The 13,828-nt window shown below is 36.9% G+C and overlaps 2 protein-coding genes across 2 annotated transcripts; both read left to right on the forward strand.

The window, feature by feature from the left end:
* Window positions 1–313: 313 nt before the first annotated feature.
* On the forward strand, window positions 314–11,886 carry LOC11427277 (brefeldin A-inhibited guanine nucleotide-exchange protein 2). The gene is made up of 11 exons (XM_003623677.4): window positions 314–1,515; window positions 3,643–3,960; window positions 4,165–4,510; window positions 4,606–5,028; window positions 5,116–5,408; window positions 6,565–6,838; window positions 7,628–8,133; window positions 8,659–8,980; window positions 9,110–9,491; window positions 9,965–10,644; window positions 10,985–11,886. The coding sequence occupies exons 1-11, from the start codon at window positions 314–316 to the stop codon at window positions 11,606–11,608; spliced, it is 5,370 nt and encodes a 1,789-aa protein (XP_003623725.1). The 3' UTR covers window positions 11,609–11,886.
* A 730-nt stretch (window positions 11,887–12,616) lies between these two features.
* LOC11430084 (probable calcium-binding protein CML18) lies at window positions 12,617–13,819 on the forward strand. The gene has a single exon (XM_003623678.4). It carries the CDS (start codon window positions 12,758–12,760, stop codon window positions 13,343–13,345), a length of 588 nt encoding a protein of 195 aa, XP_003623726.1. The 5' UTR covers window positions 12,617–12,757; the 3' UTR covers window positions 13,346–13,819.
* The last annotated feature ends 9 nt before the right edge of the window (window positions 13,820–13,828 follow it).

The raw sequence follows: 13,828 nt of genomic DNA on the forward strand, positions 1-13,828 counted from the left end.
GACTTTCACACCCTTGTGTCTATGACTTGTACTCAGATCTACATCTGCATGTAATAATCAACTAAAAATTCATCCAATAGTCATAACTGCCACCATTATACGTTACAGTTTTTCACTTCACAGCAAAGAATAAAGGGTATTTCGGTCAATCCAATTTCAAACTTTCAGTTACGAAAACTTTACACTCACAAAAGCAATCTTCATCCACAGTCTCTCTTACACTCCACGATCAGATCCCGTAACAAACTCGTTCTTCAGCGAGTCAACTCGCCGCCATTAACGAACTCAATCGAGCTTTTCAACTAACTCGGGAATGGCTTCTTCGGAAGCCGATTCCCGTCTCAGCCACGTCATCGTCCCTGCTCTCGAGAAAATCCTCAAAAACGCTTCCTGGCGAAAACACGCTAAACTCGCTCATGAGTGTAAATCCGTCACCGAAACCCTCACTTCACCGAAGAATATTCAATCTCCGAATTCTGATGATTCCGGTGAACCGGAAGTATCACTACCTGGACCGCTTCACGACGGAGGAGCGATCGAGTATTCTTTAGCTGAATCTGAAACAATTCTATCTCCTCTCATCAACGCGGCGAGCTCCAGTGTGTTGAAGATCGCCGATCCGGCGGTTGATGCGATTCAGAAGCTGATTGCTGTAGGTTACCTCCGCGGTGAAGCGGATGCTTCTGGTGAATGTCCTGAATCGAAGTTTTTAGCGAGATTGATTGAATCGGTGTGTAAATGTCACGACCTAGGTGATGATGCTATGGAGCTTTTGGTGTTGAAGACGCTTTTATCTGCGGTAACTTCGATTTCACTTCGGATTCACGGTGATTGTTTGCTTTTGATTGTGAGGACTTGTTATGATATCTATTTAGGAAGTAAGAATGTGGTGAATCAAACTACTGCGAAAGCGTCGTTGATTCAGATGTTAGTGATTGTTTTTAGGAGAATGGAGGCGGATTCTTCGACTGTTCCGATTCAGCCGATTGTGGTGGCGGAATTGATGGATCCAGTGGAGAAATCTGATGTTGATAGCTCTATGACAGTGTTTGTGCAAGGTTTTATAACAAAAATTATGCAAGATATAGATGGAGTTTTGCATCCCTTGGGTACGCCGAGTAAAGTTGCAGCTATGGCTCATGATGGTGCGTTTCAGACTACTGCGACAGTGGAGACTACCAATCCTGCAGATTTGTTGGATTCGACCGATAAGGATATGTTGGATGCAAAGTATTGGGAGATTAGCATGTATAAGTCGGCTTTGGAAGGGAGGAAAGGGGAGTTGGTGGATGGGGAGGTGGTGGAGGAGAGGGATGATGATTTGGAGATTCAGATTGGGAATAAGCTGAGGAGAGATGCTTTTTTGGTGTTTAGGGCACTTTGTAAATTGTCTATGAAGTCGCCGTCTAAGGAGACCTCCGCTGATCCACAGTCGATGAGAGGGAAGATTGTGGCGTTGGAGTTGTTGAAAATTTTGTTGGAGAATGCTGGAGCTGTTTTCAGAACTAGTGAAAGGTAGAGTGTACCTTCTATTTACTCTGTGTTGATATACTCTTTTTTCTCTCTCTCATTTTGCTATACTTTTATTTAGGGGATTCAGTTCAAACTTTAAAAGAGTTAGCATCTTATATTAGTTAGGGTTGTGAGATATATCTTGGTTTAGTTGTAGTGTAGATGACTAGCTGTTATAGTTATGAGTTAAATATGCTATTTGGAGCTCGTAGACATGACTAAATTATGTGGACTTTGTGCTATTATATCATTACTTTCAAACTTCCAAGATGGTAATACTAATAAAACCAAGCGAACAACTAAATAAGGAAATGGATGATCTTTCATAATAAAATACTTAATTGACATTGATATATGGGAAACAAAGCCGAGCCTTTCCATGCGAAGAATAGTGAATATCTGAGAGAGCACGGGAGAATGAATACTAGAGGACAGGTAGAAGCAGTATACTTGTAATTAAGAAGAATTTGTCGTGTGCTTTTACAGGTGCAATATGAGACATGTCAGTCTAGTTTCCTTTTGTCATGTTGATAAATATGGCACTTGCATCACTTATGTAGTAGATGTATAAGAGTTACAAACCAAATTATCCAAACACGTGCAACAAATTTAAATTGTAATAGATATTTTGGTGCTTTTTCATATCTTCAATGATTAGCACTAAGTTTTGGTTTTGCAATCCTTTAGGCTCTTAAGCATAGTTTCTAGGCATTAACTTGGCTATGCAAGTTGGTGTGCCACCAGCAAGGTTTTCCTATTTCAAGACAAGGAGAATTTCAACTGCATTTTATCAACATTGTTAAGATCGCATATTGACCCAATACTCCCTACAATGGCTTCGTTGATCCTCTTCCCTTGAGCTAAGTTTGGGTTGAGATAGGCCTGGACTGTTCTCAATTCTAATGTGGAACTGTACTTGTGCCACTGCTGATGTTGACCTACCTCACATGCTATTGTCCACATCTTACAAACCTCAAGGTCAAAAATTCTAGTCCTAGGACGAAGGGGATGTGCTAAAACCCCAAATTGGCTAGATAGATGATCAAAGTACTGCATATAGTGATTTTAGCAAGGTGTTATTTTTTTGTTGGTGTTTTTTCATATTTTCAATGATTAGTACTAAGTTTTGGTTTCCAATCTTATTGGATGATACACATAGTTTGTAGGGGCGTTAATTTGGCTTTGCAAGTTAGGTGCACCACTAGCAAGGTTTTCCTATTCAAGAAAAAAGAAGAAATTCAATTGCATTTTATCAACACTGTTAAGATCATGTATTTTCTAGATAATATGGCCAAAGTACTTCCTATAATTACTTCGTTAATCCTCTTCCCTTGAGCTAGGTTTAGGGCTGAGATAGGCTTATTCCGTTCTCAATTTTAATGTGGATTTGAACTTATACCACACCAGATTTTGACGTACATCACGACAATTGTCCGATCTTACAAATTTCTAGTCCTAGGCATGAGCGGGATGTGTTAAAATCCCAAGTTGGCTATATAGATGGCAATAGTGCTGCTTATAGTGCCTTGGCCAATCATCATCCTTGTTCATTCTTAATTTTAATAACAGTGAACTACTGTTTAGTTGTGTGTTGTTGATGTACATCACATGCAATTGACCGATCTTACAAATTTCTAGTCCTGGCACGAGCGGGATGCGTTTTTTTTTTTAAGAAGCCAAACGCCCACCGAAATTGGCACCAGGGAGAATCTAACTTGACACTCCAAGGTCCCATGAGCGGGATGTGTTTAAATCCCAAGTGGGCTATATAAATGGCAGTAGTGCTGCTTATAGTGCCTTGGTCAATCATCATCCCTGTCCATTCTTAATTTTAATAACAGTGAACTACTTTTTAGTTCTGTGATGCTAGCTCACCCTGGCTCCCCACCCGTACCAACATCCATCAATTGCATATGATTATTATCGTTGTGCTTAAATACTTTTATGTTTCTAATTGATAAACTACTATTATGTTGTGATTTTTTGTTCTTTTAGTATTTTCCCTTTTAATTTCATTACTGTATCATCTTACTTTTTCTGCTCTCTACATGACACATTTTGCGTTTACTTTATTGTGATACTTCTCTGGATAAACAAGAACACTGATGTTTGCATTGACTGGTAAAACAGGTTTTTGGGTGCCATCAAGCAGTACTTATGCCTATCGTTGTTAAAGAACAGTGCTTCAACTCTTATGATCGTATTTCAGTTATCATGCTCTATCTTCATCAGTCTGGTATCAAGATTTAGAGCTGGGTTGAAAGCAGAAATTGGAGTATTTTTCCCAATGATTGTTCTCAGGGTTCTAGAAAATGTTGCTCAACCTAATTTTCAGCAAAAGATGATTGTGCTTCGTTTTCTAGAGAAACTTTGTCTTGATTCACAGATATTGGTAGACATTTTTATCAACTATGATTGTGATGTCAATTCATCGAACATATTTGAGAGGTGTGCTATGGAATATAATTTGTTAAGCTTTATGAATCATCTGTGCTATTTTACATTTATAGATGGATTTCGAATTTATTAGCATTTTATGTATTTGGGTTGGTTTTTACACTATTCATGCTGGTTCGGGTGTGGTTGTATTGACTATCATTGAATATAAACTATACTTTCTCTTTAAATATTTAATCATTATGTTCCTTCTAGGATGGTAAATGGACTTCTTAAAACCGCCCAAGGTGTCCCTCCTGGTGTAACAACCACAGTTTTGCCGCCTCAAGAGGCAACTCTAAAACTTGAAGCCATGAAATGTTTGGTTGCTGTTTTAAAATCAATGGGAGACTGGATGAACAGACAAATGCGCATTCCCGATCCTCATTCAGGCAAGAAAATTGAAGCAGTTGATAACGGCCATGAAGCTGGAGATTTTCCCATGGCAAATGGTAATGGAGAAGACCCAGTTGAAGGATCAGATACTCATTCTGAACTATCCAATGAGGCATCTGATGTTTCTAATATTGAGCAACGCCGGGCTTATAAGCTAGAACTTCAGGTAAGCAAATGCATAAATTTTGGAATAACAAAGCAGATCTCTGTTACTACTTCAACTGTTCATCTTCTATGAAGCTAATGCAAAGTTTATGGCAGGAAGGTATATCGCTCTTTAATAGGAAGCCAAAGAAAGGAATTGAGTTTCTCATCAATGCCCACAAAGTAGGCAACTCACCGGAAGATATTGCTGCTTTTCTTAAAGATGCATCTGGGTTGAACAAGACCTTGATTGGTGATTATCTTGGAGAAAGGGAAGAATTATCCTTGAAAGTAATGCATGCCTATGTGGATTCTTTTGACTTTCAAGGGATGGAGTTTGATGAGGCAATCAGGATGTTTCTTCAAGGTTTTAGATTGCCTGGTGAGGCACAAAAAATTGATCGAATCATGGAAAAGTTTGCTGAACGTTATTGCAAACGTAATCCAAAAGTCTTTTCTAGTGCTGATACAGCATATGTCCTTGCTTATTCTGTGATATTGTTGAACACTGACGCTCACAATCCTATGGTGAAGAATAAGGTGTGGTCATTTAATTCTAAAAATTGATGCTCATATGATTATGATAGATGTGATGTGTTAGTTTATTTTGGTTACGGAATTTTGCAGATGTCTCCTGAAGATTTCATAAAAAACAACCGTGGCATAGATGATGGAAAAGATATACCAGAGGAATACTTGAGGTCTTTGTTTGAGAGAATATCTAGAAATGAGATCAAAATGAAAGATGTTGATCTGGAACACCAACAAGTACAAGCAGTGAATCCCAACAGACTGTTAGGCTTGGATAGTATATTGAATATCGTGGTCCGTAAGCGTGGGGAGGACAGTCATATGGGGACCAGTGATGATCTGATCCGTCGTATGCAAGAAGAATTCAGAGAAAAAGCTCGCAAAACTGAGTATGTTCTCCAGTATTTTCCAATGATAATATTTTTCTATATTTTATTCTCAGTTCATATATAATCCTTATTTTATTTTTGACACAAAATACCTTCTGTTGCCACCTTTCGTTTACATTGAAGCCGTTTATCGGTACTACCACTTTTACGAGTGCTTACATGTTGCTTTTGCATTGTTAATGTCAGCTGTGCATTCAATATATCAATCCAAAGCATCCACAGTGGTCTTCTTTTTATGTTATTTTTTTGTAACTTTAATGTGAATCAGATCACGTATTTGGAATTTTAATTTAGAATTCTGCTCTTTACCCAAATGATTTTGCTCATTCCCAAAGTAAATGACCAAAATACCCCTGCGTGACTTAACTCACGCTAGTTATGAAAAAAAAAACAATTTTTCACGGGAGTTAAGTCCCGCTAGACCACTTTCACTTTCAGCAGCATAACACCAACACTCTAATTTAAGAATACGCTTGATTTCATTCTTTATACTCAATCAATAGAAACAAAATGGGATTATAGCTCCTTCAGAGTTGAGAAATTTTCAGCGACACACTTGAGTTTTCACCAATTACCATTCACCGCACATAAACTACGCTGGGAATTATCTATCTATAGATAATTTGAAGCTAGACAAAGAAATGATACACACACACACACACACACACACACAATATTCCTGCTAGCCGCTCTTCTTCAATCTATCAGAGTTTGAAGGTTTAAGTTTAAAATATCACATATGCAAACTGAAGCCAGAATCAAATCAGTATCAACATGAATAGGTTGGTGCGGTTACGTGAGAGCTGAGGTCGCTTTATTGGAGACAGTATCAAATTCATTGATGGGTTACTAGTAGCACCAGGTCCAAAATTTGGAAATTTATACTAAGTCACGTGAAAAATTTGGAAATTTATACTAGCGTGAGTTAACTCACGCAGCGTAACTTAACTCATGCAAATTTAACACTAGCGTGAGTTAACTCACGCAGGGGCATTTTGGTCATTTACTTTGGGAATGGGCAAATCCATTTGGGTAAAAAGCAGAATTCTTTAATTTATTCTTCTTTTTATAGAAATTTATCCTATTTCAAACTTGAGAAGAATGTTCCTCTCATACAACATGCATAAATATGATATTTATTTGCTTAATCTTGTAGGTCAGTCTATTATGCAGCAACTGATGTAGTAATCCTTAGATTCATGATCGAGGTGTGTTGGGCACCAATGTTAGCTGCTTTTAGCGTTCCTCTTGACCAAAGTGATGATGAAATTGTAATAGCTCTGTGTCTTGAAGGCTTCCGCTATGCTATTCATGTTACATCTGTGATGTCAATGAAGACACATCGGGATGCTTTTGTGACTTCATTAGCGAAGTTTACCTCCCTGCATTCTCCTGCTGATATTAAGCAGAAAAATGTAGATGCAATCAAGGTTGGTAAATTTATATTTATTCCTTGCAGCTTGTGGACATCATAATTAGCTGAAGTCATTATCAATTAGTAATTCTTATTGTTACGTTTTGCTATCCTGACAGTGTTGGTGTGACTTAGTGTTTCCCTTTCATCACTGTGGTATAGTTTCTACTGTATTTGTTGTGTTCATTCCTTGATACCTTTCATGATAGAAGTCCTTTTCTTGTTCTTAAATGGATGTTTTCTATCTGTTTCATTGTTTAAATTAATTTTTTTTTTGTGTTGCATGTTTAATGATATACTTCATGTTGTATTTTTGCGTTCGTTCCTTGATATTTTTCATGATACAAGTCCTTTTTGCTCTGCTTCAAGTTGAGGGTTAATTAAGAGTTTTAGTTTTGCTATCTCCTTCCCCTTTAATAGTGTAAACATGGTGATGAATTTTGCTCACACACCCACACCAAAGCACAATAGAAGTAGCGACTAGTAATGGGTAATGAATTTTGCTTGATGATTCCATATCCCATCTAAAGCTGAATTCCTTGCAAGTAATTTCTTCACTACATATATAAAAATAAAAGTGGCCATCCTTTCTATTTGAGCTCAATCAAAACACAGCGTTGCGAACTCAATGATGTAAAAATTCTGCCTTTGCTTAAAATCTTTTGTAGGAGAGCTATATTTGAAGAGACGTTATACTTAATTGTCATGTGTAGGAATAGGATACATTATACAATATCTGAAAGCCAATTTTAAACTCTTGTGGTTGTGGATTTGACTTTGGATTTTCCTTCTGAATTGTTGATAGGCGATAGTTGCTATTGCTGACGAGGATGGGAATTACCTACAAGAAGCTTGGGAGCATATTTTGACCTGTGTTTCCCGATTTGAGCATCTACATCTTCTCGGAGAGGGGGCTCCACCGGATGCCACATTCTTTGCTTTTCCTCAGAATGATTCTGAAAAAGTAAAGCAAACTAAAACAACTATTCTTCCGGTTTTGAAGAAGAAGGGACCTGGGAGGATGCAGTATGCAGCTACCACATTGATGCGTGGTTCATATGATAGTGCTGGAATCGGCAGTAATGCTGCTGGAGCTATCACATCAGAACAGGTGAACAGTCTAGTTTCTAACTTGAATATGTTGGAACAAGTTGGAAGCTCAGAAATGAATCGCATATTCACGCGGAGTCAAAAGTTGAATAGTGAGGCCATAATAGACTTTGTTAAGGCTTTATGCAAGGTCTCCATGGAGGAACTGAGATCACCATCTGATCCGCGGGTTTTCAGTCTTACGAAGATAGTGGAGATTGCGTATGTACTATCTTTCCTACTAGTTAATGCATGCTACTTCCCTGCTCTCTCTGAACTTTATTCTCTTTTTTGTGTCTCGGTTTTTATGGGTTGAGGAATATGATTTACAACAACAAATTGAATATAATTTTGGAACCTTGATCTTATGGGAAGTGACTTTGTGGCTTTGATTGCTTGCTATAATTTATTGCCTCTTTTAAATCCCCATCTATTGCAAAACAAATTGTAGGTTGGAAAAATTGGTCATTTTCCCGTTCAATTGTTGTAAAATAACATGAGATTTTGCATGTGATGAGACCTTTTTTTGGATAACAATTTGTAAGGTTTTTTCTTTTATTAACAAGGAAAACTTACAAGTTTCACCAAAGATGAAGTTGAGAAGGTGCTATTCATCTGAAAAAAAATCAGGACAGCATTAAACGTTGTCTTATGATTTTGTGGTTCATGATTGGTTAATGAATTGAAGTTTTTTTACTGCTGTCAAAGTTATATTATTTGATTTTTGACACTAATATTCTGTAACAGGCACTATAATATGAACCGTATCCGGCTTGTGTGGTCAAGCATCTGGCACGTTCTTTCAGATTTCTTTGTAACCATTGGTTGTTCAGGAAATCTTTCGATTGCAATTTTTGCTATGGATTCCTTGCGTCAGTTGTCAATGAAATTTCTTGAGCGGGAAGAGTTGGCCAACTATAATTTCCAAAATGAATTTATGAAGCCTTTTGTGATTGTTATGAGAAAGAGTAGTGCTGTTGAAATTAGAGAGCTTATTATCAGATGTGTCTCTCAAATGGTTTTATCTCGTGTCAACAATGTTAAATCAGGATGGAAGAGCATGTTCATGGTACGTCTACTCAATCTATGTTCTCGGTAGAGAGCTCCAATTCTCACAGATGATGTTGTTGTTGAGTTTATCCGGTGAAGAAAATATTTAATTTTTTCTTTAACTCATTTCTTGTGGACTTGATATCAGGTATTTACAACAGCGGCATATGATGATCACAAAAACATTGTACTCTTGGCTTTTGAAATTATTGAGAAGATTATTCGAGATTACTTTCCATACATCACTGAGACTGAAACTACCACCTTTACAGATTGTGTCAATTGTCTAATTGCATTCACCAATAGTAGATTTAACAAAGAGATTAGCCTAAATGCCATCACTTTCCTTCGATTCTGTGCAACAAAACTAGCTGAAGGAGACCTTGGCTCTTCGTCAAGGAATAAAGGAAAGGAAACTTCTGGAAAGATTTCCACAGCTTCACCTCGAACTGGAAAAGAGGGGAGACACGATAATGGAGAGGTGACGGATAAGGACGATCATCTCTATTTCTGGTTTCCTTTATTGGCTGGTAAGGACTTTTTTTAAGTTTGTCTAGCTATAAATTAGAGCAAAAATAGTTGGCTTTGTTTCATAACTTGTTCACAAGATTAGTACTTTGGCGATGTTTTAAAAATCGGACAGGAAGACTACCAGATTATGGTTTAAGTAGATCAACCGGTTTGACCACAGTTGAACTAGCTAATAAATAAGTAAAAAAGTATTACAAAAGTAAAAAATAAAAAATAAAGCAGCATGAAAACTAGTTGAGCAGCGGTTCAACCAATTCAACCTCGGTTTAATTCGGTTTCATTAGATTGTGATTCCACTGAGGTTGAACCCATCAGTGATTTGGCTAGTTCCCAGGTCAACTGGTTGAACGGGCCGGTTCGGTCAGGTTTTTAAGACATTGATTATTAATATCCAGTATCCGCGACCCTTCTTTCTAGTTGTAAGAAGCGTAGCTGGTTTCATCTGTGCTTAGTCATTATCTCTTTTGTGCAGGTTTGTCTGAGCTTAGCTTTGACCCAAGGTCTGAGATAAGGCAGAGTGCTTTGCAAGTCCTATTTGAAACCTTACGCAACCATGGCCACCTCTTTTCACTGCCGTTATGGGAAAGAGTATTTGAATCAGTCCTATTCCCGATTTTCGATTATGTTCGTCATGCTATTGATCCTTCAGGGAATAGCTCCCAGGTCAGTGAAGTGGAGACTGATGGTGAGCTTGATCAAGATGCATGGCTCTATGAAACATGCACGTTAGCCCTCCAATTGGTTGTAGATCTTTTTATCAACTTCTACAGCACTGTTAACCCACTTTTAAAGAAGGTGCTGATGCTCCTTATAAGCTTTATAAAGCGTCCTCATCAAAGCCTGGCTGGCATTGGTATTGCGGCATTTGTTCGTTTGATGAGTAATGCTGGGGAGTTGTTTTCCGATGAGAAGTGGTTAGAAGTGGTTTTGTCACTAAAGGATGCAGCAAATGCAACACTCCCCGACTTTTCATTCCTCGATGGTGGAGATTTTGTGACTAGAAATGATCAGCATACTTCAAAAGCTGAAGATGACAGAGATCCTGCTGAGTCTAGCTCACATGATAATGCAGAAAGCCCAAGGACTGACCGTCTTTATGCTTATTTATCTGATGCAAAATGTCGGGCAGCTGTTCAGCTTTTATTGATTCAGGTTGTTTTTTCGTTATGTTCCTCCATACCAAAAAAGAGTATCATAGAAACAGAACAAGAATTTATAACTGATGTTTTGCTTAAAATGTCTTTTATTAATATTTTTACGGAAATTTCATTGCAAATATTTTATAGTCTTCATATCACTATTTTAGCACTTCTATTGTAGTTATAGTTTTACTCTTAGGAATCTGCATCAACGGGGACGAAACATGTTTTTCAATCAGTTTATTTTTTTCAAATTGTGCGCTGACAAACACAGTTATATCTGCCATAGAAATAGAATAGAGATATATTTGTTTTTCTAAAATATTAACATTAACTCTCACTGAAATTGACAGGCTGTGATGGAGATTTATAACATATACCGAAGTCAACTTTCAGCGAAAGCCATGCTAGTCCTCTTTGATGCTATGCGTAATGTGGCTTCACATGCTCACAAGATTAACAGCAATACTATTTTACGCTCAAAGTTACAAGAGTTTGGGTCTATGACCCAAATGCAAGACCCTCCACTGTTAAGACTTGAGAATGAGTCCTACCAAATGTGCATCACATTTTTACAGAACCTCATTGTGGACAGACCACCAAGCTATGAGGAGGTCGAGGTTGAGACTCATCTAGTTCAGCTTTGTCAGGAGGTCTTAGGGTTTTATATTGAAGTAGCAGGCTCAGGCTCTGGCTCTGGACAAGTATCTGAATCTTCTCATGGCAGACAGCAACATTGGTTAATTCCTCTAGGCTCTGGGAAACGAAGAGAGTTAGCTGCTCGTGCACCACTCATTGTGACCACGCTTCAGACTATTAGTAATTTGGGAGATAGTTCTTTTGAGAAGAATCTGGTGCATTTTTTCCCTCTTCTCTCAAGCTTGATAAGTTGTGAACATGGATCAACCGAGGTCCAAGTTGCTCTCAGTGATATGCTTAGTTTATCGGTTGGTCCTCTTTTACTACGGTCATGTTGATCGCTTTAGTAAGATTGGCCCTGCTTTTCGAGATGCAGGATTTTTGTGTAGATCTTTTTGTTCATATTTTCTTTCTCACCCCTCGCCTTTGATCACGTGACAAAAATAGAGTTTGATAGTGAACCCAAAATTAGTAGCGATTTATGTTTAGGTACACCTTTCAATTTCTGCATTTTAGAAGCCTAGCTTTTCTAATCAGAATTGATATGTATTACCAAGAGGTATAATGTTGTATGCTTAACTTCTCAATTTTTAAAAGAATGAGTTTCCTATCACAACCTGTATTTCTCTGTTTTGTTAAGTTTGATAATTTTCTTGTTATATATTATTGGTGATTAATTTTCTTGCTGTGGTGCAACAAACATTTGTGTTGCCGAAGTTGCTATTTTCAATAGAATTGAGTTTGGTAATAATGATTAGTAAGACAAAAAAAATTACTTGTACTCAAATTCACTCAAGCGAAGGTTCAAATCTATATTACTTTTTGCAAACAAGTTCTCCAATAAGATGTTAGTCTATTTTTTATCACAAGATCCAAATACAAATCATCAATCTAGTTGCAGTCCTGCGGAACTAACATCATGTAGAGAACAATTAAACAAATTAAGCAGTTGTCTACTTGTCTAAGCCTGACTACATCTGAAACGGAAGTGAAATTTGCCGGCATTTTATATTAGTGTGATTTTTATGACTTTTCAACAACACACCAAACAAGACCTAATCAAACTAAAAAAGAACCAGTCCAAAAACTTATCCATTTTTCTAGTGCATGTGTTTTGTGAACATAATTTCAGGTTCCTCTATAAAGTGTAGAAAAATAGTTGGAGTTGCTCCCGTCGAAGACTTCATGAAGCTAAACATGTTAGCCTCAAACTGATAGCTTTTCTTTTATTGAGTTCAATATACCATAAGTTATCAACTTCACAACACACACACACACACACACACACACACACACACATATATATATATATATATATATATATATATATATATATATATATATATATATATATATCCCTTTTTTTTTGCATAGAAATGTTAGTATATTAGTTGCTATATTAGTATTTTCTCATTCACCAGATTTTTAACTCCACTGTTATAACTCCTTCCATTACTTTGATCCTTAGTTCAAACTAGGTAACAGTTATGTTAGGACTTTTTGAGACTTGCTTCACTTTTCTCAACAAAAAGGCCAAATTCCTCTTCAATCAACCAAGAAGCATGAACATTATAAGAGAACCTAACACAAGATTATCTTCTTTTGTTGATATGGAGATGTCTAATCAGTTCAAACAAGTTTTCAAGCTGATCGACACTAATGGAGATGGCAAGATATCAACCAGTGAGCTAAGTGAGTTACTTTCATGTTTGGGATGCAAAGATAGCATAGCTGCTAAAGAAGCTGAAGGTATGGTAAATGTTTTGGACTCAAATGGAGATGGGTTTGTAGATTTGGAGGAATTCATGGTTGTTATGGATGACAAAGAAGGCAAGTTTGGTTGTGCCAATGACAAGGAGCAAGATGAGTATCTCATGGATGCTTTTCATGTCTTTGACACTGATAAGAATGGTCTAATTTCAGCTAAGGAACTTAAGAGAGTTCTGATAAATTTAGGATTTGATCATTGTAGTATTGGAGAATGCAAGCGTATGATCAAAGGGGTTGATAAGAATGGAGATGGGTTTGTGGATTATGAAGAATTTAGGTCTATGATGAAATCAGGACAAGATTAGTCAAGTAATTAAAGCTTGTTTGAGAAATCAAAATAGGATAGCAATTAGGATAGTGTAGTATTGTCCATATTGGATTGTCTACGATTATAATATATTGTAATATTCAAAGAAGAGATCAAACATCACAATTTAATTGTGTCTATACCAAACATTTAGAAAGAAGTCTAATATCAGGAGCATGTGAAGAATATTAGTAATGCAATTGAAGAGAAGTGTTTGAAGGAACAAAGAAGAACAAGAGAATAATTTGATGAAAAAATGCTCTGGAAGAAGAAAAAGAGAGTCCATGGAATAAGTCAATACTACAAGTCTATGAAAAGATTGTGTGCAATTTCCTCTTAGACAATGAAGAATTAATCTAAAAAAAGAAATAATGTGAGCAAAAGAGAAATATAATTTAGTATCGATCATTTGATTGTTAAGATGAAAATTTTCTTCCTAACTACAATTATTTCTTGGGATATTAACTTTACAGATGTAATT

Source organism: Medicago truncatula, chromosome 7 (genome assembly GCF_003473485.1).
Source record: "Medicago truncatula cultivar Jemalong A17 chromosome 7, MtrunA17r5.0-ANR, whole genome shotgun sequence".
Taxonomy (NCBI): Eukaryota; Viridiplantae; Streptophyta; class Magnoliopsida; order Fabales; family Fabaceae; genus Medicago; species Medicago truncatula.